Genomic DNA, 25,339 nt, shown 5'->3' with positions numbered 1-25,339 from the left:
ATTATTATGTTTTTTAATTACAACATAACAAAAAGTTCTTATGTTATCGTTTTATTTGCTTATTGTGGTAAAATAATAGCTTTTATCGCCTTTAGCAATAACTAAAGTTTGTAGATGCGTTAGAGCATTAGAGGGCGACGCGAGCGAGCTGTGGAGGCGCGCATTTTAACATGCGTTAAAGCGCACTCTCGTCTTCATCTCGACCTGGTATGTCTACCATAGATAACGAGCCGACAAAAATAGCGAGTTACTTAATCTATTCCAGACAGATTCTGAAACTAGCCTAATTAGATCCCATCTGGCGCTTAAAGAAGCATGGTTCGGCTTAGGGCTGCGTGCTTCTATTCCATGCAAGACGGATAACAAAGTTTGATCTCCGTAAACTAGTTTTCTATAAATTTCTCGCTTGTTGCATCATGAGTGCGGTCTGCGCTGACGAATGCGCGCTGTCTGCTTGCGATACATAGATGCAGAAAATTAGTATATATTATTTCTTTTTTATGCGCTTTGTTGTTTCGGTCAACAATGTGGTTTCGTCGCACCGTGAGACCAGCTCGCACATACTATCGGAGACAAAAGTCTCTTGACCGCACGTCCGCGGCGATTTTGGACTAGAAGCATGACGTCAACAAATTATCACGTTATTTCTCTAGTATACACATGAAAGAACTAAATTTCAAGTTCCACATCGACAAGTATAGATCCGGCCGGACTATACTGGCCGATGTGCTTATGTGTTATAGGAAAGTTAAGCTCGTCCCGTGTCTTTCTCGTTCTTGTCTACCGTTGTTCGCGCCAATGAATTGGTTCGCGCTGTTTTACAATTATGTGCTTTGGTTGCAGTTTGCGTGCAATACTACTTGTTACAAAACGCAGGAGCTACATGCACTGCCTTATTATTTTATTATTTTACCACGCAGCCCTAATATACTCTAGTGGAGCCATGGAGGAAGGAAAAGCGAAAGCTACGAGCGCGAGACGGCCGGTCTGGAGCGAGCGCGTCCGTTCAAATAAACAGACACGCGTGCTCCAGACCGGCCGTAATCTGTGGAAGTCGTTACCTCGCGCATGCCTCGCGCTTTATCTTGCACTATAGTGCCTAGAATATACTGGCACTATAGTGCAAGATAAAGTATATTCTAGGCACTATACTTGCACTTTAATGCAAACCACCCGTAAGATAAAGTATGCATATGCATCCCCATAGATTCCACCGTGATGCAATCTGGCTATTACTGACGACTGTTGCGACACCTAACGATAAAATATTGTACTTAAAATGACGCTGGATAATGTTAGGCAAATAAAATGGTAGTGCCAGTAAGCTAGCAAAGGTGGCGGTAGTGATGCATGGCGAATACAGCTGAGCATGCGGCCGAACTTTAATGCAATAAAGTTTACTCACTACCTAAAAATAGCTGGATAAGGAGAGCTGCCGGGATATTGGCTGCAGCAGCGTGCGCTGTGATGTGGTCGTGTTGTGAAGGTGAAGCGGCGTGCATTCTTTCCGGCGTCAGCGATGGGTCAGTGTGCTCATAACGGGGCTCGATACTGCAGTTTGTGCGCTTTTGTTTTGAATGGTCGCGTGGCACTCCTCGTATGTGCTGTTGGGCTTCGCGACTTTTTCCTGATCAACACTGCGCATCGCTTGGAATGAAGAAATGCTCCGTGAAACGAGAACTCGCTTCGAGTGCAGTTCGGCCGTAATTTATTTGCGTTCTGCAATTGCTGCGCACTCTAGTTGTGTTAGCATGATCGCAGTCGACAGAGGAAGATGAAGTCATAGCTGGCAAAAAGAAAACGTTACAGCACCATGACTCAATCCATAGTTTTGCAAGGTGAGCATTCTTGTGAGCTATTCACACGGCCATTTATTATTTGTTGGATGCGGTGTGTAATGACCAACCGCTGCTTTGTTTTCAGTTGGTCAGTGTGGGAACCAAGTCGGATGTCGTTTTTGGGACCTTGTCTTGCGAGAGCACATGTTGCTTGAAGATACATCTGTAAGTAACCACTTTCACGACTCTCGTTGTCATGCCTGGTTCCATATTTCGCTCCGCTAAGTTCTGACGCACTTGTTCTGACGCGTGATCTTTGACTTCATTGCTTGGACATATTTTCAGGCGACCGACAGTGCTGTTTGGAATTTTTTTCGGATGGCAGAAAATGGCAAGGAGCTTAGAGCCAGAGTAAGTACTTTGATGAAATGTGACAACTTCGCGCTGTTATGAAGGCATAGGACCATCTTCATAAGGGAGAAAAAATAACTGATAAATGCCACAGAAAAGAGCAAGCTCACGCTGCAATTTGCATGCAATTAGTATACAACGTGGCTTTTGTTTGGGTGGTAGAAGTAATACGTAATTGAAAACAGCATAGTCTACAGTCTGCAGCGTATCTAACTGACAGCTAAAGCTCAGGTATATGACAGTTATTGCTTATTCTAGATTTGAAAGCATGCTGATCACCTAAGCAGAATTGTGGACATCAAGCATCTATATGTATATTAATGTGCTGAGCAAAGTTTCTGTCACAGAGAAAGAATTGCAGGGTACATACTTGGGCTCCACCTGTGTGTGTTGTCTTTTCTTTGTCCTGTTCACCGCACTGTGATTTACTTGTGCGGTCCCTTGGTTATGTGTAAACTAAAGCTGCTAATAAAAGTGTTTCTGCTGCCAATTGTGTGGATGTACATGGGTTGCTAATTGCTATAGTGTTGCTGATTACCTGTTTCAAATGGCAGCTGGCTAGCACAGGCACATAGTCAGAAATGTTTTTCAGGAGGGACTAACTATAACTTTTTGTATCTAACTAGGATGAGGGGTATGCTGGGCAGCACATGTCCCCCAAGGATATGGCCAAGAGATTTTTTTTTTTTTTTTTTTTGAAAAAGGGGGTGGGGGGGCCTTAATTCCCTGGTGTGGGGCCCCTTTGGATAGTTTTCTAACTTGGAATATATTTTTCTGTTGATTACAAAGGCAGTTATGGTTGACATGGAGGAAGGAGTTATCAATTCCATTCTGCGGACACCATTGGGAAGGATGCTGAGCAACCATCAATTTGTGACAGACGTCTCAGGCTCTGGGAATAATTGGTAAGATGCATTCTACTTGGCTTTTGTTCACTCTTCTCACTGGACGCCTTGTCTTTGCGCAGGGCTGTTGGCTTCCACGAGTATGGTACAAAATACCGAGACAAGATTGCTGAACGCATCCGAAAGGAAGCGGAGCATTGCAGCTGCCTTCAGACATTTTTTCTGCTTCACTCCTTGGGTGGTGGTAGGTATCCTTTGTGAACCTTCTTTTCTCTGTGGCTTTTTAGAATGGGCTGCTGTAAACCATGGCAAACTTTAGAAGGCTTGAGCCTGCAGTTTAATACATTTTTCTTTGCACCAGCTGTTGCATTTCTTATGGTGAAATGAACTAATTATTCCACTTTATAAAACAATGCTTGCTTGCTCTTGAATTTTAAGTTGAAGATAACGAGAAAGAAATTACTCATTTGTATCCACTCAAATGCAGCCATGTGGCTACAAATGATACAATTTAAGTCTTAAGTCTAGACTGGATGAAACGATTAGTTCACCGTAATTCAAAATTAAAGGTAAAAATGTTTTTGACAGCTTAACAAGAAGAAGAGTGCAATTTATTACTCTGAGATTTACCGCTTCCTGCAATTCTTTTATTGTTCTGCTGTGGTTTCACCCTGCTAGCTATAGATAAGACCACAACTCTTTTCTGCGCAAAGTTGCAATGTAGTGAGCAAACATAAGGAATCCACCTCTGTGAGCATGTGCCGAGCTGTATTGGTGCACCACCCAACACTGGGGCGCCTCTTGTCAAGGCCGGTGCAGGGCATATATGCACTGTATGTGGCTGTCTGATATGCTCGTCTCTTCTGTTCAGCTTGTCGTACTGTCTACTGGTGATAACAATGGGACCCTCTGCTTAGTTCTGTCGCTTGACAAATGCAGTGCAGACAGACAGTGGGAGCATGGCACAATACACAATGTCACCAATTGCCATACTAGTGTTGGAAACAATGATGTACTTAAGATAACTCAAGCACTACTGCCACTTGCTGAGTCATGATAGGGACACAATCGACAGACATCTACAGTAAAACCTTGTTACAAGAGATGCTCAAGGGACCCGAAAAAGATCTCTCTTGTAACCAAGGTCTCTTGTAACCAGACCCTTTACCAACTCGTATTTATTTATTATATAATGGAAAAGCGTATGTGCAGCAGTTTCGATTGACTTAGCTAAATTTTTTCATATCAGTGTTCTTTTTTGTTGCGATATGTCAAGAACTGAGGAGGAGTGCCTCATCTTGACTGGGAAGTCAAAATGTCCCCGTTGTTCCAGCCACTGGCATCACATTCCTGTGTAACTGAAAAAAAATTAGCTGTGGCTTAGCTCTGGTTAAGCCTGAGTGATTTCGAAAGCAATACCTCCCTGGCAGCGCTTGGCTCTGCTGGTGGTTTGGCATGGCTTCGCCTTTTGTGCAACTAAAGGATTTACTCTGGACACAACATGGTTTCGACTGTTTGTTTATTCCAATGAACATGCTCTTCTACACGGCACTTTCTTCTGTGGTAATTATATCGCTCTGCACTAATCATAGACGATTCTTCGGCATTCAGAGAGTCCATGAAACTACTCTCGCTCACTGAACTTGTAGAACGCCGCCGAGCTCGCCATTCTGCGGCATAGGCACGTTGCTTAGCCAGCCGCTCTTGCCTTTCTTCATCTGTCTCCTCGGCACAGCGCCGGCCTTTGCACGCAGCACGTCGCTCCAGCAACGCCTTGTACAACTCCTCAGACATTACTAAGCGGAGCGCGCCTACGGCGCCCCGTTTATCCTCTCCTAGCGAGCGCCCTCACGCGGCGGGCCGAGGAGGCCATCACGTGGTAGCCGGCGCGCCGAGCAAAGGAACTACTACGGCCGAAGAGACGAGTTGGGGCCCCTGCTCTCCTCTGGTCGTGACATCACGCTGTCACGTGGCCATGCGCCACAGTTGCGCTGGAGCGAAGGAACGACCTCCACCGATGGCAGAAAAGTGCTAGCAGTATTGCTTTCGCAATTAAAACTGGGCAGTTTGACTTCCTAGTTCCTGACATATTGCAACAAAAAGGGGCACTGATATGGAACAGTATATAGCTAAGGGAATCTAAGCTACCGCACATACGAGTTGGTACGAATCAGCTGCTTTGCATGAGCGTATCAGGGTTGTGGCTCTTCTAAATAGTGAAGAATTAACTCCAGGGACCTGCAACAGTTGCCCTTAGTAACAGAGTATCTGTTGTAACCATGTCTCTTTTGTATGCGATGTTGTTAATGTGGCAAACATAGGAAAACCATCCAAACTATTTTCAAGTGTCTCTTATAACCATAACCAAGTGTCTCTTGTAACCATATCTCTTATAATAAGATTTTACTGTAGTACAATTTGCGGCTTGTGAAGATAGCACTGGTTGAAAATACAGCATATCCAGTTCAAAGATTATTCTTTGCAGGACGAACCATGGCCCAATACTATTACTCTGTTGGTAATATCCCGCCCAACAAAGGACCAGTGCATTGTCAACATACTTCAAATATTGGGCTGATGGTTTGCGCTGCCTGGAAGCATACTGGCAGGTTTCATGGGATGTGTGCTTGCGCACTGAACGAGAGGCTGGGGTGATAGACGTTGTGCCGATACAGTTTCGTGTGTGCTCACAGAAGATCCCTTACTTTTGCTCATAATAGTGGTTCCTAGCAAAGCTACTTATAGACTGCAACTTATTTTGATGTATCTTAGATGAACCAAGAAAACGTTGCTACAAGGCTTTGTATTGGTCAAAACATGCTCCTAAATGACAGCTACATTTAAGGTGATCACAGTGGTAATTTGTGTAACTGGTTCCATATATGGTTCCTGTTGCAAGACATATCTTCTAGCTGTAAAGCTATCACTGTCACTCATCTGCTCTGAGCATATTTTGTGATGGTATTAGCAGGGGTGCAACAACTGGGCCAATTGCGCCATTTTGATACAGCTGCATATTCCTGCACCAAGCTGTCATAAGTGTGAAATTTGTTAAATTTGCACCACGCTGCACCAAAATTCCCCAACTAGCCGCAAAAGTTTGCAGTCGCACCACATTTTGCGAGATATAAGAGCCAGAGTAACTACCTGTAGCTTCGCCAGGTAGCCACTGTGTAGATGGCTACACAGTGTAGCCATCTACACAGAATCCAATCCATTCGTGTAGAAGCATGTATAACACAACCAGGGTTCTCTCCACGGTGGGCAGCAGTGGTTTCGCAGCCCACCTGTACTTCAAAGTTTGCCATACTCGAGGGCAATTTTCTGCAGTTGGCCAGTCACGACATTTCAGATGCTGCAATGCACGTCACTGGCCGTTTAGTTTTATTTTGAGATGGACGTCGTTTTAGCGCCTAGTCATATTTTTCTCTCTTGCATCTACCAAGTGCTTCCTCTGCTCTTAGAGTACTCTGAACCGTTGCGGTCGGAGGATGCTCAACCGCACAGGTCCCAGTCTGTGCGGTGAAGTATCTCCATAATGCAGAGGGGCCGTTTTTATTGAGCTACCACTGCTACTGCGTTGCACTGCGAAAAAGGCCGCGGTAGTATTTGTGATTTTGAAACAATACGTCTACACTCCGGACAGTGTGCACAAAACAAAGCACTTGACGAATCCATGAAAATTCTTGTCGCATATAGCTTTCATCTCAAATATTTGGTTTAGTTTGGTTTGTAGGGTTTAATGTCCCAAAGCGACTCAGATTATGAGACACGCCGTACTGGAGGACTCTGAAAATTTCGACTCCGTGGGGTTCTGTAACGTGCACTGACATCGCATAGCACACGGACGCCACCTGTTTCGCCTTCATCGAAACGCAGCCGCCGTCACCATCTCAAATGTATACACAGCTAAATTCCAGGTGTTCATTAAAAAAATTTGCTGTGATGCAAATGGCTTTCAGCAGCTTTTCAGGGCTATTCGATAATTCAAACATTTTTCCTGAAGGCCGAATTAACATGATTTCACTTTATTAAAAAAAAAGGCTGTACAGCCGTCTGTGATGTTTTTGTTGCTTCTTTTAAAGGACTATAGACACTTCATTTTTGGGTTCATGTTTTATCTTCTGTAATCATGCGTAAGACATTACTGTACATGAACCTGCTCATGATACTCGCCTGCGGCCGCTGAATAATTTATAATCGAATTTCTTTTCTCACCAGTTTCGGTTTCGGTTTCAATAATCGAGCGATGGCTGTGACGTCAAAGTCATCACGTAGGTGACGAATAAAACAGCGATATAATCGTTCCTGTGTCGTTTTATTTCACAAAAACACTAAAGACAGCCTACCCCGAGGACAGGAACTATAAAAGATGAACAGTCAGCAATTATAACAGTTTTTTTCATGCCGTGCGTGATTGAGACTTGATTGTGACGTCACAGCCATCTCTCGGCTGCTGAAACCGAAGCTGGAGAGAAAAGAAAATTCAATTAAAAATTACTGAGTGGTCGTAGCCAAAACCACTTGGCGATACACACACAGGAATGTCACGCATAATTAAAAAAAAAAATGAACGAAATTTGGTGTCTGTAGTCTTTTAAGAGGTATGCTCTGTTGTCATTATTCAGTTTATACCACCACAAAAAAAAAAGTGCATATTTTATACATTTCTTTTTATTTGGTCTCTGAAGTTTGAGAAATTAACCTCCGCGGAGTTATGGCTTACATTTTTTTTTGTTAGTCTGATAGTGTGCTTTGCAGTATAAAATGTTTATTTACAAAAATTTACAAGAGCTTATTTGCAAAAGGTACATGCCGGATTCCCAAAGGAAATTTACTAAGCACCGGCGATAGGTAGACCTTGCTATATTTCGTTTGGTTTACATTCCTACGGTCCAATATTTACACCTCTTCATTTTTTCCACCGAAAGTAAGGCCTCTTCCTTGTTTAATGACTGTAAATTTTTGAATTTGTGCTGCAAATTTCAGTTCTTTCTTCCCTGTGACTTGCTCCAAATCTGGATTTTACTGCTCCAAAACTAAGATTTTGCTGCTCTTTTAAAATTGCTATAAATCCATTTCAGTTGGTGCACTCCTGTATTAGGCTGCTGCTTTTACTTGCTCTTTTATGCATCCGATTTCCTAAATGCATTTTTTTTTTTTTATATTGCAATTGTTATTCCAGGAACTGGATCTGGCTTGGGAACAGCAGTTCTTGAGATGTTGAATGAAGAATTTCCTAAAGTCTTCAGGTATAACGTGAAATAGTTATTTCACGGTTATTTCACGTTACATGAAACATATATACTGGCTGTTACACCCATAGGCATTGAATAAAATCTATCAGCTTGCCCCTCCATGCGAAAGAATTTGCAGTTGTTAATAACAGTGCTTTATTGCAGAGCCTTAGAATTTTTTCCCCGCTGTATTATACAGGAGAGTCTTTTGGATGTTGTGTCATGTGCATCACGTGACCCCTATTGCGGGTGTCATATTTTCTATTTTATTTGCTTTTGAGCATGTAGCACCACCCTTCAGGATGGCATCACACTATGTCCAAAAAAATGCTTAGTGTGAATTTTTTTTATTGTTTTTATGTTGTGAACTCATGATAGCATGTCATAGGATTTGGGGCTTGTTTTTCTATCAACATTGAGCATGCATTTTAGTAGTTACTGGTGGCTGGAGTTGGATTGGGAGCAGAGCAAACCATATTCATGGTTATTAGGGCATGGCTATTGTAGTGGCTATATGCGTTATAAACGGTGGTACAGTCTGTTCTCTTCCTCATTGCTAGCTTCACGCTATGAATCAACAAGAGCTTTCGAGTGCAAATGGTCGTCTAAATGTTTTCTTCTCATATGCATCACACAGAAAACACATCTCTGAAATATTGGAGCATTTTATTGCTGACAGCGCACATATTAACACTTAAAAGTACATCACTTTGGAAATGGACCGGAGTAGATCAAATGGGCATGTATAGAATTTACGCTGCATCTTGTCGTTGTATTAAACACACTTGTCAAAAATTTATGAGACACTTTGGCGACTAAAGTGGTGAAAGGCGAAAGCTTGAGTGCCGCATTCTGCTACTCATTTGTTGCGAATGTGGTGATGAATGGATGAATGATGCTTCAAGTAAAGAGGGTGACTACTGTTTATTCCTCCCTTCCTTTACGGCATGGTACATGTGTATGTGGAGAATTGCGACAGACAATGCGCCTTTTCTGTCCTGTAAATCAATTTCAAACGCCGCTGATGCCTGCTGCACTAATGCCTCCTAGACATCTGGGTCTGCTTCTGTTTGCTGTGTAGTGCGGCGTTCGAGGAAGCGGCAAATGAAAGGGCGTACAGACGCCTGGATCGGACGCTCGGTGGGGTCAGCTTCGTATATGCATGAATCGCCTTGTGACGTCCTAACCTGTTGTGACGGTACATCGCGCGCCCCTTGGCGAACACAACCAGCATTTCATTGAACGCATTAAAGTTCACTGGCGTTCTATAATTCGTCTACAGAAAAGGAAAGGCGCGGTATCTCTCACTCGCGGAATCTCGCTATCATTTGTCACTGTAGACAAGGGGAATTATGAAAAGCGTTTCACGATCCGGGGCGTAGCGCAGTGGTAAAGCATTGAGCTGGGAATCCAAGGGATGGAGGTTCGATTCCCCGGTGGGAGACAAGGTTTATTAATTTATTTTTTAAGTATCAGAGCCGCCGCAAAAGCGTGCCACTCTTGCTAACGACAACAATGAACCATTAAAGATACGGTAAGCGGAAGACAGCTTATACCATGCAGTGACCACACCAATGCAGCGTGAATGTTGCTGGCACAGTCTTTCTTCTAGTCAAACTTTCAAACTTGAAACTTCAAACTTCCTTCTACTCAAACTTCTGGCGGCAGTCCAGTAGCCCCTGCATATTGCTGTGATAGAACTATTCATCATCGCATTTCTCGTTTTGCAATTTTCTAAACATAAGCAGGAATGGAAATCAAATACGGTGCCAGTTATAATCAAGCTCAAGAGCAGCGACACATATTGCACGTGTAAGGTTAAAAAATTAACATGTCTTGGTAATTATAGTACATTGCTAAGTTTTTAGGCATCAAGTATCTTTTCAGAGAGGGAACTACATAATGTAGAACTATGCGCATAAAAAAACGAGTTCAGTAACTGAAGCGAAAATTTGCTGCAAAGTATGCTGCAGGCTGGGCACAGTTTTATGACAAATATCCCTATCGTACAGTTCATTGCAAACCCTAGCTTAATCTGCACGCTTCCAAATGCACACCTGGACGCACATTCTAGATTTCTCGCCGACGCGTGCATGCCGCCACATTTTCAATGTCATTCTTTCCTAGGACGGCAGCCAGCTGGAACAATAGTCTCCATCACGTCACAGCCATCATGTATAATGTTCTTGCTAACTTTAGGCTTTTAGGCCAGAATGAAGTGAAATAGTGCATTTTTGGAGCAGGAAAGTATGGGGCAGTCTTGTGATGCTTTGCTTTTAACATCTGCGTGTGATCTACTTCTGTGTGTTGACTCGATGCACCCACATTTTTTCTTACCCTTCGATGGCTCCTCCTAGCTTCTTCTTGCCCGGACCTGATGTATTTTACTTTTCTCTAAGCCTGACCAGTACACTATTTTGTTGGGGATTTCCCGACTAGCAGGTGACTGATGGACATTGTGCCCTGTGAATGCATCAAGAGCTGCTGAGACGTGCTTGCTTGTCATGGCAGTACATAGCCATGTTCCTAAGCGTATAGGTTGTATTTTTTAGCCTTGCTTCTGAAGCTTTGGAAGTATACCAGGTCGTATTGTTCAGCATGATGTTTGTCACGGAGTTGGCTGTGGCATTTCTTTCATCCAACTCTTCTAAATTCATCTCAAGGCTGCGTAGAACACTGCTTGTGGATTTGTTTTATCACTTGTGATGCCCTGTTGTGCAAGTGATCGAGCATAGCATCATTGTGCTTCCGATACCTTGAAGTCCTTTTCATCTCCTCTTAGTTGAATTGCACCTTTTGCTCTGGGAGAAACTGGTTAGTTAGTATTCATATTAGGGATGATAAGCTTTGTTTGCTGTGCCTGGATTTGAAATAATGTTTTTTTGAATAACTTATTTTGTGATTGCTGCTATTATCAGGAACTATGACACTTGGATACTTCATTCTGTTCGACGCAGTCCGTTTTTCTGCAGGTGGCATCCACTGGCGAGAAATATAATTTCCCAATTTGCCAATTTTTTTCTAATAGTTCGATTTTATTAGCTCTTTCAGCGATTGTCATATTCCTCCTGAAATGTAGCAAGACCAGGCTTCTCAATGGCAAAAGTAATGCCCTCATGGTCAGCTGCTCCATCCTCTTTTTCTTTTTTTCTGAGCCACTGGTCTCGGACATGTTTGTGGTGGAATTCAGAAATCATGACTGCACTGTTAGGGACAATACTGACATTTGTTTTGTCAGTAAAGAAATGCTCAGATGCATGCAGTGTGGGTGGTAAGAGAATATTCTGATGAGAACACTGTCCACATTGTGTTCAGTTGAGCTCCAGCCTCCGGCAACTACTAAAATCTGTGGTCAAGATTGGCAGAAAAAACAAGCCCAAACTCCTATGACATCCCTTGACGAGGCCATAAAATAAAAAAAAAAATGCCTCTAAGCATTTGTAGACATAGCACGGTGTCACGGAAGAGATGACGCTGCATGCTCAAAGCAATTAAAAACAAATAAAAATGCGGCGTTGGCAACGGGAGTCATGTGGTGCACATGGCACTGCCTCCAAAATGAGTCTCCCATTGTAATATAACTGTACTTGTATTATGAGCAAATTAAGCATGCAGTTTAGATCAGCTGAATATACTTTTGCTTCGTTTAGAGACATTTGATGACCATTGCTAACAATGTATGAGCCATATTGCCTAGTGTTTTTAATATCACTACCAATGTCTGTGTCAGTATAGTACAACAGCATGTCTTGCAGGAGTGTCTCTTCATTTTTTTTATGCAAAACACACAAGCATGTCAACTTTTAAAGATAAAATTGCAATTGACAAAGTCCCGTCACGCAAGAGAAGGTGGTAAAATTGCAGTAAGCGTGAACTAATTGCGGTGCCATGTTTTCATTTACTCCCTTTTCTTTGTACCCAATTTCATGCTCCATGTTAACGCATTTATGCATTTTCATTACAACAGGTTTGCCGTGCCTGTGTTCCCATCTGCAATGGACGATGTTGTGACGTCTCCTTACAACACCTTGTTTGCGCTTGAAAAGATCACAAAGTTTGCCGACTTTGCTTGCCCGGTTGAAAACGAGGTGCGGCCATTAAGCAACATCAGAAAGGCTTCTAGAGTGATGCATTTGCAGTACGTCCTGTGCTGCTGTTTTTTTGCAGGCTCTGATCAATATCTGCAATCGCATCGTCAGAGTTAAAGCCAGCACAAAGCAGTCCATTAAGAGCAACATGGGCAGCGTGTTGGGACAGAAAGCCAGGCCTTTTGACCAGATGAACAACATTGTGGCCAATCTGTTGCTCCATCTCACCAGGTATCACTGCTTGCTTCTTCTGAGAAAACTGTTCTGGCCAGCGTACATATTGCTTGTCCGCTTTAGAGAGTTACCATTACTGCAAATGCTGGTGTTGTGTACATGTGGTAGGCTGCGGAAAGATTCAATTGTTCTTATTCGAAATGAGCTTGCAACTGAATAAATGCTCTTCCGAGTGTTTCACCTTACGGCTTTGTACTGAAATATGCTCGTCCCCTGTGGTCAGTAAAAAGTTCAAAGGGGCGAGTTGTCTTTTGACAAAAAAAAAAAGAAGGGGGGGGGGGGAAACTGAGCAAAAGGGAAAGAATGCTTGTGTACAGGCTGAACTGCTTGGCATAGTGACATGTGCAGAGGCCTGTCTCCCACCGTTTTCCACCTAGACTTGGCTACAGTCCCACATAGAGTTGTCCCTCACAATAGGCCAACATATGCAGCAGTTATGAAAGGATATGTTACTTTTAAGGCGAAAGCCTTTCTAGGCTCATGGAACGAAATCTCATGCACGAGAGTTGTGCGTCTGATCTGTTCGCCGATGTGTCACTTAGAACGCATGTATGAGGAGGAAAATTAGGAATGAAAATGATTGATGTTGATTGGCAATGAATAAAAATTATACGATAGATATCGATACAGTTGATGAATAATGGTAATGACCATAAATGACTGCGGAATGACCAATATGTCGAACGACGACTTTTAATGACCGCCATTGATTGGAAATGAGTCAGCATGCTTAGCTATGAGCGGGAATAACTACAATGACTAGGTATGACTGCATGACTGGAATGATCAGTATGTCAAACGACGATTTGTGATGGCCGTAACTGACTGGAAATGAGCAAACATGCTTAGCTATGAGTGGTAGTGACTACAATGACTAGGCATGACTCATCATGACTACGAAAAAAACGTAATATGTCAAACAGTGACTTGCAATGACCGCAGCTAGCTGGAGAGGAAGGTAGGCTTTCGCCGTTCTCCTCAGAGACATTAAGAGACCCTGTTATTTTTATTGCCAGTTATTTTTCTTCTTAGTCTATAACTGCAGTGACAGCACATGCTTTTGCAGCTCGGCTCGTTTCTCGGGAGTGCTGAACATGGACATGAACGAGATCTGCACTAACCTGGTCCCCCATCCCAAGTTACATTACTTGGTGTCCAGCATCACACCATTGTACTCATTCTTGGACGTCAGCCTGCCCCCTAGGAGGTGTGCCCTCCATTATCCTTTACTTGGCTCTACAGTGTTTTAACGGGAAGCGCTTACCTAAAGAGTGCCCTTCTGGACCACTTGTTCAATCTTGTTGAATCTTGTGGGGTTAGTAACTAGTAACTTATATTCGACCATTCTGGAACAATTTCATTATCCTAGAACAAGTAGGGAGGACATTACGCAACCTGCATGACAAGGATGACTGTATTTAGGAAACTACTTAAAAAAAAAAAAAAAAAAAGTATTCTCCAAATTTTATTTTCTTCTGTGGCCTTAGGATGTCCAGAACGCACATCTGTGGATTGAGGTGCTTAGTTTTGCTACTTTATACCACAGTGCCATCATGATACTGGTTTTTCGTTTCAACCATGTCTTCAAGTCATACTTAAACTTGTTTCTTTTTTAGTGTTGAAAAGAAAGGAAACATTTGTAAATGAAGCTGCTAGTTTTGATCCTCACGAAATTTCACTCTCAAAAATCTGGAATAATGCTGATGTTATCAAGTAGCATTGGAAAAATAAGTTTTCTATGCGGCTCACTTACCATAAAATGACATGGAAATGTGGCAAGTAGGCAAACTGCTTCTGTATTTTGGAAGCTGTGGCTTTCTGATGGGGAAGACATGAGCAGAAGCTGCCACCCAAAGCAATGCAATGCACGTTAGCCTCGCACTAACACAACGGGCGGCAGCATGTCAGCATGTCAGAAAGGTATGTTGTCGAAGAGAAACGAAAATTGGTGCAAATGAAAAACCAGTGCCATTTCTCTGTGTGGTGGCAATCTTATCAAAAACACCAAAACTAAGCAGAATAATTCCATAGTTCTGAGCCTTGTAAGGCCGCATAATACAAGAAAAGTTGTAAAGTTTTTTTGTTTTTTTTAACGATAATTTTTCTTAAGCAAACATTGTCATCCCTGTCAATATGTAAAGCGGCAAGTTAGCCTAGTTGATGGCAACTCATTTAGGTTGCATAACATTATTCATACTTATTTTAGAATAATGAAATTTGGCAGAGGCAGTCCCAGCAGTGGCCTCAGCTAGCCCTAGTTTCAATGAAATTGAACAAATGGTTTGGAAGTTCATTTTAGAGCTGTTTTCCCCCCTCAAATGTACATTGGAGCTGGAGTCTAGGCCTCCTACATGCATGCAGCTAAGAAAAGTAAAAACCTAGTTTTCTTGTTGTTTTTTTTTTTCTCAAAGCATATGTAATCATGAACTAGTTTTATGACAAGCCATTGCTATCTGGTACTTTACAAATCAGTTTTTCAATGAGTGTCTTAGTGGCATACCATACTGCGTGAAAACATTTTAGTTGAAATATATTTTGTATGCTCCTGTTAGAACTAAAGCCCCTCTATCTTGGAAAGTCGCAACACTCTCCTCTCTTCGGCTGCTCTCCTCCTCAATTTTATTCTGATTTCACTCTCCCACCGGCGGGAGCGCTGCGCACGGCACGCTGAACCTGCCTATGCTCAAGGGGCGCCGCGGAAGGGTCAACGGCAGTGAATGGTGGGGGCTTGCTCTGCTGGCTTTTAAAACGTTCTTTTAAAAACTGCTTTACACAGGTATATTATAATCGATTCGAAAATGTTATGTTTGGTTTTAGCGGCACATGTTGAATGCAGCAACAATGAAAGAAGGAGTACACTCATCATCACGCTCGGGTACTGTGCAGCATCAAGAATGGGAAATAAACTGAGCAGGCAGTTATGGTGTCATCTGTCTTCGGTAACAGATAGAAGACATTGGATGAGAGCCGATGGCCCCCTCAAAAATTTTCTGCATCTTTGTGCGTGAATGGCAAACCGGCCAATTCTGACATTGATCGCTTCTGGCTAACCGATAAGCAAAAGCATCAATTGTTGCATGCTTTCATTTCCAAATCGCAGTCTGTAAGAAAATGAACGATGAAATGTTCCTACTGCTGCTAATCAGAGGCAGTGTTTGTGCAAAAAATGGCTTTTATTTCTTTGCAAAATCAATTGATCAGCAAAGCGACTCAGGCAAAATAGTGTCTTATTTTATTGGCTCAATACTGGTTTTCTTTAAAGGTCGTAAGATGTGGCTAATACAAAAGACACAGTTCCAAATACAGAAGAAATGTTGTGATAAACTGTTGCACATTGGAACACAATCCCGGGTAGCATCTTTGATTTTACTGACACAGCACTGGTCGCTTTGGAAAGAGTTGTAAGACGTGGGGCAGGCACATTAGATTCAAAGCACACATTTCCAAATAAAAATAAATGTGCAGAAAAACACTGTTAGACAATTGGAAGATGCCAAGAACCCTTAACGAAATGAAAAGATATGAAAACGAAGCGCAAGCAAATAATTTTCGTACAAACATTTTTTACACATGCTTCAATCTAATTTCAATTTCGATGATAATAAGCTTCAGATATGCGTGAGATTATCTTCAAAAGATGCAAGCAGTTACCAGAAATTTTGAGGTATTTACAGATTCATTCAGACGACAAGCCAAATAATAATTGTACGCAGGTTTTCAAATCACAACTTTCATAAATGTTTCAAGTTAATTCAACATGAAGTTACGAATGCATACTGTCACCGAATCTGAGCTGCAGCGACCCGCATGCCTATGCTTTTGCTACCGCATTCGCTGCTTGTCACTGGATATATTTTGGAGGCTTCAGCTCGGACAAGGACAAGAAAAACTTCTCGAATAAAAAAAAAAAAAAAAAGAAAAAGAAAGAAAAAAACATCTGACAAGCGTAAGACGCATCTGTATGTCCACGTACAGCGTCCACATACAGCCACATACAGGTGGCTGCGTAAACAATAGGCAAATGCACAAACACCGAAACATATACGCATTGCTCAAAATGTTTCAAATGTATCGTTTTTAGCAACCAGAACATGTCTAGTGATTAGCAACAATATTCAATGCCATCTACGACTAGTATATATTCGGAAGAAAGGCCACTTTCTTAAAAAGAGACACTCAAGAGGGAAAAAAGATGTGCCCTCTGATTAAGGTGATTTAAATCTACATTAGAGTCACGAACGACAAAACTTTGTAGCTTTGCTAATGCCGCTTCCAGGTTCACCATAGTTCACTGTTGTCAATCTACCGCCTAATTCACCGTGGACATCATTTTTGGAAAATCTCGTACAGTTAAATACATCATATTAGAAGCAAGTGCGAGAAGAGAGAAATATCTTGGTCTCTTATATTTGGCAAACGCACCTCCAGTCATGCAGAAATATCGTGAGACACAGTACTTCGCACAACACAGTCCTTTTCGTTGGGACGAAGTCTTTCCTTCCTATGTTGTGCAGCCATTTTTTGTGCGCAGCTCATCGCATTTCCCCCGTGGAATGGAAAACAAAGTCAATCCTTTTTCTGCTCTACTTGAACACTTAAACGTGCAGCAGTACGGCATCGCGCGCACGAAACTGTACGTGCGCAAGCCACAGGAAACGGCACCACGAAGCAGTCTAATGGTGGCAGCGAGAAAATAAAAAACAAGCAAAGCAAAATTTTGTGCGCACTGCTGATGTATGGTGACGCGTTGGCCACGTGAGGGGGCATTCTGGCGCCCGGCAGCCAACGACAAAGCAGAAAAACCGCCCCCACTCTCTCTTTGAAGAGGGGAGCGTAGGAGAGCAACGAGGAAAGTGCCGGAAGAGGGAAACTACAGCAAAGATCTTGCATTTTCTTACATTTTTCTACTTTCCAAGATAGAGGGGCTTTAGTTAGAACTGCAGCAGTGTTCTCAAGTGGCTGAATCATCTTAATGCATCAAGCTTCTACTATGGTTGCTCCTCTTTTACGCCACATATCAGCCGCTTTTAGTGCGAATGCGCTATTTCACGAGGTTTAACTGGCCTTCGGGATGTGTACAACAGATACTGTGCCTTTCCTTTCCTGTAAACCAATTATTATATTATTCAGGTGTCCACAGAGAGCGTGACAGGTACTGGGCCTTGCCTTTCCTGTAAACCAATTACTAATGAAAGCATCAGTAGGGTAAAAATGATAGTGATGGTGGTAATTAATAACAAATAGTAATAATATAACCATGATAATATCAGGATAAAAGACAAATAAAAACTAAATATAGCAAGAAAATAAATAAAATAAAATGTGAATTTAAATTTAGAGAAATGAAAAGGAAAATAAAGATAAAAACACTAAAACTTTAAATGTCGGACCATGCCAGGATGGCGAGTGAGCCGGGTCCTTCTACTGTCTTGGCCGAAGAAGCGTGCCGTGTCCAGTGGGCAGAGTTGGAACAGGAGAGAAAACGCTGTGAATGTGAACACATTGCCTAATGTGTGTATATTTAGAGCGTAAGGAAATGAAAACTTTGAGACGAAAAAAATGCAAATGTCGACCAACAGCTAAACTGAATTAAACTGTGCTTTTGCATGGTTTAGCTCAGTTTAACCTTATTTAAACCCTGCTAATGTTTTTAGACTATAACATGGGATAGGATATGATAACGGTTCTAGTCAAACTTTTTTTGCTTTTTGGTGTGCTAGCACTACATAGTTCATTTAGCCATCACATTTAGGTGTGTGTTGTTCGAAGCTTCCAGGATCATACAGCAGCGACGCTCATGCGATATGCTTGTGGCTGTGTTGGTGGTTTGTGCTATGTCACAAGGCCAAACGTGCATTTCTAAATTGGCATATGTTACCAACTCTGGCAGCACTTTTGAGATGGGAATTGAAATCACCAGGTCCCTTCGATCCCGAGGGAAACACTATTCGTAAGACATGGAGGAACATTCATACAGCTTGGTTAAAGCAGGACTCCATATCCATGATCGCTGGCCTTTCAAAACATAATATGGTAGATTACAGCTGTGTGAGCATGTGACACAAGGTTGAATTAAAAACCAATGTGCTAGTGCACCTGATTCGCATTAGCTTAACCATGCTAATTTGACGTGCAATTTGTTTTTTTACTCATTGTTGTAGGTTTAATTGCTTCTTTAGAACCTCGGCAAGAATGGCACAGTTGCTTAATCAACTGAAATTTCAAAATTATTTTTAGTTCATTGCATCTGCCCATGACCCAGGGGGCAATGCTAATGCTTGTTTACAGATGCATTCAGGCCATTTCACAGCTGAAGTTGGGATGCATTCTTTTGCATGCAGTTTGGACCAGATGTTCACCGATGCTTTTAGCCCGCATCACCAGCTGGTGAATTGTGATGTCAGAGGCGGAACCATGGTTTCCTGTGCCCTGCTTGCCAGAGGAAAGGTCAGCATGGCTGATATGCGTAGGAACCTCGACAGGCAAGCTGCTCTCCCACTTTGTGTTTAATTGAAACATCTTCGCACTCAAAAAATGCCTTGGAGATAGGAGCATTAAATAAAAACACCCATGGGTGGGCTTTGTTGAACAAATGTTAGCAGAACCTATAAAACAAGTGTTTACAGTGTCAAATATTTGCTTGTGCATTTATAGAGCTTTTTAGAGTGTTTTCGACCTTCTTTTGATTATTTGTTGCATGGTAGCTGCTGCAACTGCATGGCACTCTATAGGAATCGGGCGCCCATTGTATGGCACCATCGTTGCCTCAGCGGAACAGCGCCACGGAATGCCGAGGTGGTATAACGGCATGTTTAGTTGCGTTCGAAGAGGCGTCCTCGAGTCTGGCTCTTCCCGTCGTTCTGTGGCATGGTTTCAGAGTTTAAGTGCAGTCGGTTTTGACTGCACTTAAACTCTGAAACCATGCCCCAGAACGACGGGAAGAGCCAGACTCGAGGACGCCTCTTCGAACGCAACTGGCCATGCCGTTATACCACCTCGGCATTGCAACAATACCGCTTAGAACAATATATCAGATATAACAATGGACTGACGCGGCACAGTCAGCTTCTTGATCTATGGTAAAATAAACTGGTTATAACAATGCTGTTTAGCTTGCTTCGGCGCTTCCGTTCCTCATTCAACTTTCCTCAGACATCTTTGTGGCGCACATCCGTTGTCAGTCTGCATCGACACCGGTACACACGCCCCGGTACGCCAGTGCCCTTATCGCATATCGGCTGCAGAACGTCCAGTTATCACCGAGCACATTAATGACATGCTTCAGCACGGCATCATCCAGCCTTCGCACAGCCCTTGAGCTTCTCTAGTTGTTCTCGTGATGAAAAAGGATGGCTCTATCCAGTTCTGCGTTGATTACCGGCAACTGAACAAGATAACGCGAAAAGACTTGTACCCCCTTCCACGTATTGATGACACTCTCGATTGCCTTCAAGGTGCCGAATTCTTTTCATCTCTGGACCTGCGCTCGGGCTACTGGCAGGTACCCATGGCAGCTGATGATCGACTAAAAACTGCTTTTGTGACACCTGACGGCCTTTATGAATTTAGCGTCATGCTGTTTGAATTATGCAATGCGCCGGCCACCTTTGAGCGTATGATGGTCACAATTCTGTGCGCACTCAAGTGGCATGACTGTCTTTGTTACCTGGACAATGTTGTTGTGTTTTTAAAAGATTTTATGTCACATTTGGACCGTCTCGAGCGTTTGCTGAAGTGTTTGACTGACGCCAGCCTGCAACTAAATTTGAAAAGGTGCTGCTTCTGGGCTCGCCAGCTTCCTATATTGGGACACGTTTCGAAAGACGGTGTTCACCCTGATCCTGCAAAACTGCTGCACAGGACGCAGGTCTCAGTTGCAGAGTTCCGCTCAATTATATCTCCTTTTGCCGATCTGTTACGCTGGCCCAGGCTTGCCGCACGTCATTCTTTATTTTGCGGCTCTCTACCATGTTGTCTATTAAAAGAGCAGTGGTGCACTTCAGCGAAAGTAATTTCCAAAGAAATTAATTACTTTTGCTGTGAAATTACTGCCAAAAAATAATTCATTACTTTACAAATTACCAAAAGAAATCAAATTACAGTAACTAATTACCATAATTCAATTACTGCCATGTCTGGCAGACAGGACCTGTTAAAACTTCCAAACAGTGATCTGCGTGCCTACAAAATGAAAATAAACTGTTGATGCTCATTTCTGTTATATAAAATAGCATATTTTAATATTGAACGATCTCCGCACTGAGTGTCTTTATCAGGTGAGAAGGACCTGTCACAGGCAAAGCTGAACGAATGCAAAGAGTCTGATAGCAGAGTCTCAGAGAGTTACACCATTGGTCGATGAATGAAGAGAGGGAAAAGGACAAGAAGTTATAATGAGAATAGCAGCTATTAGTGTCTCCTATCTACTCTTTCTGTCGAGAGGTAAAAGTAAATACGCTATAAATAACCATGTGAGAGATAAGTGTGTGTGCAATCACTGTCAGTGCTCGTCATATTTAAGAACGTAACACAGCTGGAACGATAATGGTGGTGGTGTTTACTTTTTCCGTTCCGGCCTTGTACTGCACATGGGTGTGATATGCTGGGGCTGTAGCGTGGGCTGTAGGATTCTTCAGACTGCCGATAAAATGACTGCAGATGCGGGAATGCGGCTTCGACTCCCATGTAAGCTTCCGTGCCATTATTGCTTCTAGGGAACAGGAAGTACAAAGCTTACGGTGACAGTAAAATTTTAAAAGCTGTTGCCAAGTTTCCACCACCACACAGTAAAACCCGTAGATCCTTTTCTCTGTCTTCGAACCAACTGTAACCAGGTCACCCACCGTTACCCACCGCTAATGCCTGTGCGGAAACCGTTGTGATGGAGACCAGTAGAAATCAGTCACCTCAGGTACCTGGTGGGGTGTTGATAGAAATGTGTTACATGTCACAAGGCTCATTGAAGAAAACATTTGCCATTTAAGCATATTTGCCACAAACATAATGATTTGAAATTCGGTACACTGATTGGTTGAATGTTTGGAGAATATATTCCGCGACAACTTTTCTTGGCGGTGAAAACAAAGCTATGGGGGTGGAGAATCTGCAAATGTTTCCCTCTGCCACATAGTTTGGTCGGCCTGCCTCCATGAAATTTAATTTTTAAAAGCACAGCTTCAGTTTTGTTTCCGCGGCCAGAGAAAAGCACTTTCGACAGCTTACTTGTCAAAATCTTGGATTTTATTTTCTGAGGTCCATGCGGGCTTTATAGCCATCATTACTGACGAGGAGCTAAAGAGAAAAAAAAGAAACGATGGACCCAAAGTGGTTCTGATGCGCTTTTCAATTTATGGCAGATGGAGGTTAAAAAGAGCACAGACTCACATGTGCAGCTCCCATCCAGGCGCCTGAGCAACAAGACGTATCAGGTGTCGAAACAGCCCTGTGACTAAATTAAAATTTATCGCAGCATACATGGGATGATGCACCTGGACGGTTTTCGCTGCGATCGCATGGCACGACGAAGCCGGCAGCGCAAGACTCTAAACGTACGCATATGACCGCATCACTTAGTCTGTTACGCACCTGCCTCTCCAGATTCATTCGAGCTGCTCCCAACACTGCACTGCGCTACTTCATTATGTGTCTTATAATTGCGAAGTTACACAAAAATACTCTTTTGGCCCGTCTTTGCATTCTCATATCATGCATGCATGACGTCTCCCAAAATACATGATAAAAAGTGTGGTTCCTTCTGCTGCTTTTGCATTGCCCCAATTGTCTGGAGGTACTCTTTCCAGAAGTAGAGTTCAGCTAGCGCTTCCGGATTGCAAATCCGATAGCGTTTAGGATCCTCTGCAACGTACGGACTATTATGTTCGGCATATCCATCAAGGCAGATAATTGAGAAAATTGGTATACATTCATCTTGAGTAAACAAAAGCGCTACAAATACGAACACAAGGGGGGACACAGCGCTATCCATGTATATATGCGTGTTGGAGCATTTATTACGTTGTTCCGTAGCTTTGCTGCAGTCGGCACTTCGTCACGCATACAATACTGAAGCATTTTTCTCCTGAAAGCAATAGGAGTGAAAGTGTTGTACCTTTGAAGCAACGTCTTCAGAGCTTTCCCAAGGCTGCCAAGAAAAGCTGTTGTAGACTGTCACATCACTTGTGGCGTTCAGGTGAAGTGCTCGGGGCATACTAGAAGGATTGCTTACGTCATCATCATCATCAGGATTGCTTGGCATAAGTGGTTGCAAATTTCATGGAGCTCTTGGTTTGCACATCTGGAAACTGGCTGCAGTGCAAAAGACACATGAATCCTGATCTGAAATTTTGTCTTTTGGTAATATCAAAAAACTGCGCTACTTAAAGAGACTCTGAAGACAGATCAAGGTTGACCTGTATCAATAGGTTAGCTCATTCTAATCATAGAAGTAACCTTATTGAATACTGAGCTTTCATAAGCCAAGAATGACCAAAATAACAAGATGCAGGTATTGTCATCATTGGCCGATTTCACAAATAAGGTGCATGCACCGACATTGATTTTCAAGCACAGATCCCCGAGGTTTTGCTACATCAGCGTTGACCATAAAAGAATTGTCACCGAGTCTTTACTATATGTTTATATTTTTCACTGTTTCAAATGAGTGGTGACAATACAATCTTCTTTGCTGTAATTGAGTCTTTCCTTGCCAGAAAGAGTTTATAAACTTTTCTTCTCTCTATCTCTTCATAAGGCATAAGACGTTTTTGTAAGGTATTCTTGTCTGATCTCTCTCTTTCCTCATTCTTCAAGTCATGTCTTTTTGTTCTAACCGCCTGCGTCTTACCTTTTTCCTTCTGTGTTTCGGTGTGCGCACAGGGTGCAACAAGGCCTCAAGTTTGTTTACTGGAACCGAAGTGGCTGGAAGACAGGCCTGTGCTCCATGCCACCAGTGCAGCATCCATACGCCTTGCTGACACTTTCTAACACCAGCTCCTTCCACCATGTCTTGTCCCGACTCAAACTGGATTTCCTCAAGCTGTACAGTCGCAAGGCAAGTGTCATAAAATTAAAGGAGTTGTGCTTTAATGCCAGTCAAAAAGAAAGAAAACAAAGCTTCTCTATGATTATAATTTATCACTAATGCTTTTAACCAGTGAACTTGCTGCGTCTACTGTGTTGTCCTGATGTCCGTCACACCCTGTGGACCTATTTGTATTGCCTGACGTTCTCCTCCACCTTTTTTGGGGTGCTTTCACTCTGTGAATTCCTTCTTCCTTTGATCTTTCCTCATCCTGTGACAGGTAACAATGCCACGAAACCCAGGGGCAAAAGCATGTAGCAGCTGTACTATAATTAATAAACTGAAGGGGCATTCAGATGTGTGACACCTGTTTTAGCGTCAGCTGTAGATACAGTAAAGATTATATGGTCCCTTTTTACTTTTTTCCAGTCACGGCACAGATGCCGTCAAATTTTATGCAACACAGTACCCATGCTCTATCGTGTAATAAATGCCTTGTGGCAGAAATCGGCACTACGAAAGAGGAGTGAAAACAATTCTCCACCTCAGTCTACTGTTCAACAATGAGAGCTCTATTCACTAGATGAAGACATGCCCCCGTCACATTGTTAGTCGATGGACTGATTCTCTGCTCTCTCTCTCCCACCCTTGTTCAAGTTTGAACAACTGTTCAAGGGCAGTTAGTTCCCTGCCCAGCCACTAGGTGCCACCACTTCCCTGTGCGACTGTGCACCATTTCCCTCCCTTACAGATTTGCCGCACCCTCTAATTCGGTGTGCTTTGTCTGCAGGCACACATGCACCATTTCCTCCAGGTGCCCCACATGGAGGAGTCCCACTTTCAGGAGGCTTTGGCTAGTTTGACCAGCCTGTCAGCAGACTACCGACTTATAGAGGTCACAGATTTCAGCAGGCTTGCACTTTCAAGGATCAAGATCTTGAATTGCTGAGACAAAGGGGACTGATAATGCGTTATGCTTTTACATTGCCGTCGGTGCGAGAGTGCCAGGTTGCGAGTAATTTGTATCTGCACCATGCCTGTTTTGCAACCTGCAGTGCTGATTAGTGTGGGCCATTTCAGCACATGCATGTGTCAGTGCCAACACTGCATTCTGTAAAATTGGTCCCCCGTAATGCGAGCTCTTACAGGAAGTTTCCTCTTTTTATTTTTTTGAGTAATCAGAATCATGCTTGCTGTTCCGTTTAAGAGCATGTCCTGTCCAGGAATTTTGACTGAAATATCTTGACTGCAAAGGGGAACTTTGATATATGTGGTAATGAACATATTGCGAATAGTGTACAGTGATCTGCTCGCGTAATGCCACTTTAGCTGGAGAAATTATAACCGTTACATATTTGTAATACATCAACGATGTGCTCATATAGCCAGGCACGACTGCTCTGGCGACTTCATCAAATGACGTCTTTTGGGCATTTGTGCCAATGTGTTCAGCACCCTCTGTACTGCATTTGCCCAATTGTGATATTCTTACTGTCGTTATGAAGCATTTTATATTTGCCATGTATACATTGTTTAGCGAGTAGAACTGTCTGGACTTTTACAGTTCCAGCAACTTGTACAGTATTTATTTTGCCTCAGTTTTGAGGCAGCACTTGCAGTATATAAGTGTTAGGGTTGTGCTAGCAGAGGTATATCTTTCTGAAGGCTTGTTTTGTACCCTATCAATGCTTAAGTGTAGATATATTTCTCAGTAATTTGCAATAAA

The 25,339-nt window shown here is 42.7% G+C and overlaps 1 protein-coding gene across 5 annotated transcripts; it reads left to right on the top strand.

Moving 5' to 3' along the window:
- The first annotated feature begins 1,343 nt into the window (after positions 1 to 1,343).
- LOC146191277 (tubulin epsilon chain-like) lies at positions 1,344 to 25,314 on the top strand. 5 transcript variants are annotated; one of them, XR_014706629.1, is made up of 13 exons: positions 1,344 to 1,838; positions 1,924 to 2,003; positions 2,124 to 2,189; positions 2,979 to 3,094; positions 3,157 to 3,278; positions 8,220 to 8,286; positions 12,239 to 12,359; positions 12,439 to 12,590; positions 13,660 to 13,800; positions 18,935 to 19,075; positions 22,063 to 22,141; positions 23,469 to 23,643; positions 24,404 to 24,541. XR_014706629.1 is itself a non-coding variant. In XM_084601780.1 (12 exons), exons 1-12 carry the CDS (start codon positions 1,814 to 1,816, stop codon positions 24,560 to 24,562), a joined length of 1,365 nt encoding a protein of 454 aa, XP_084457906.1. In that variant the 5' UTR covers positions 1,345 to 1,813; the 3' UTR covers positions 24,563 to 25,314. The 5 variants fall into 5 exon arrangements, 3 of the variants coding, with proteins under 3 accessions (XP_084457907.1, XP_084457908.1, XP_084457906.1); XR_014706630.1 differs by lacking the exon at positions 22,063 to 22,141 and having other exon boundaries at positions 18,935 to 19,040; XM_084601780.1 differs by lacking the exon at positions 22,063 to 22,141 and having other exon boundaries at positions 1,345 to 1,838; positions 24,404 to 25,314.
- Positions 25,315 to 25,339: the final 25 nt, after the last annotated feature.

This window comes from Amblyomma maculatum, chromosome 4 (genome assembly GCF_055883805.1).
Source record: "Amblyomma maculatum isolate TAMU_Amacu chromosome 4, ASM5588380v1, whole genome shotgun sequence".
NCBI classification, from domain to species: domain Eukaryota; kingdom Metazoa; phylum Arthropoda; class Arachnida; order Ixodida; family Ixodidae; genus Amblyomma; species Amblyomma maculatum.
This window is presented reverse-complemented; position numbering and strand designations above follow the sequence as displayed.

What these genes read in the sequence shown, in the direction of transcription:
- LOC146191277 (XM_084601780.1), top strand. Translation starts at nt 1,814, where the DNA reads ATGACTCAATCCATAGTTTTGCAAG. An exon ending in GCTTCACTCCTTGGGTGGTG is followed by an intron (nt 3,279 to 8,219) that starts GTAGGTATCCTT and finishes TTGTTATTCCAG; the next exon opens with GAACTGGATCTGGCTTGGGA. An exon ending in TCAAGCTGTACAGTCGCAAG is followed by an intron (nt 23,644 to 24,403) that starts GCAAGTGTCATA and finishes CTTTGTCTGCAG; the next exon opens with GCACACATGCACCATTTCCT.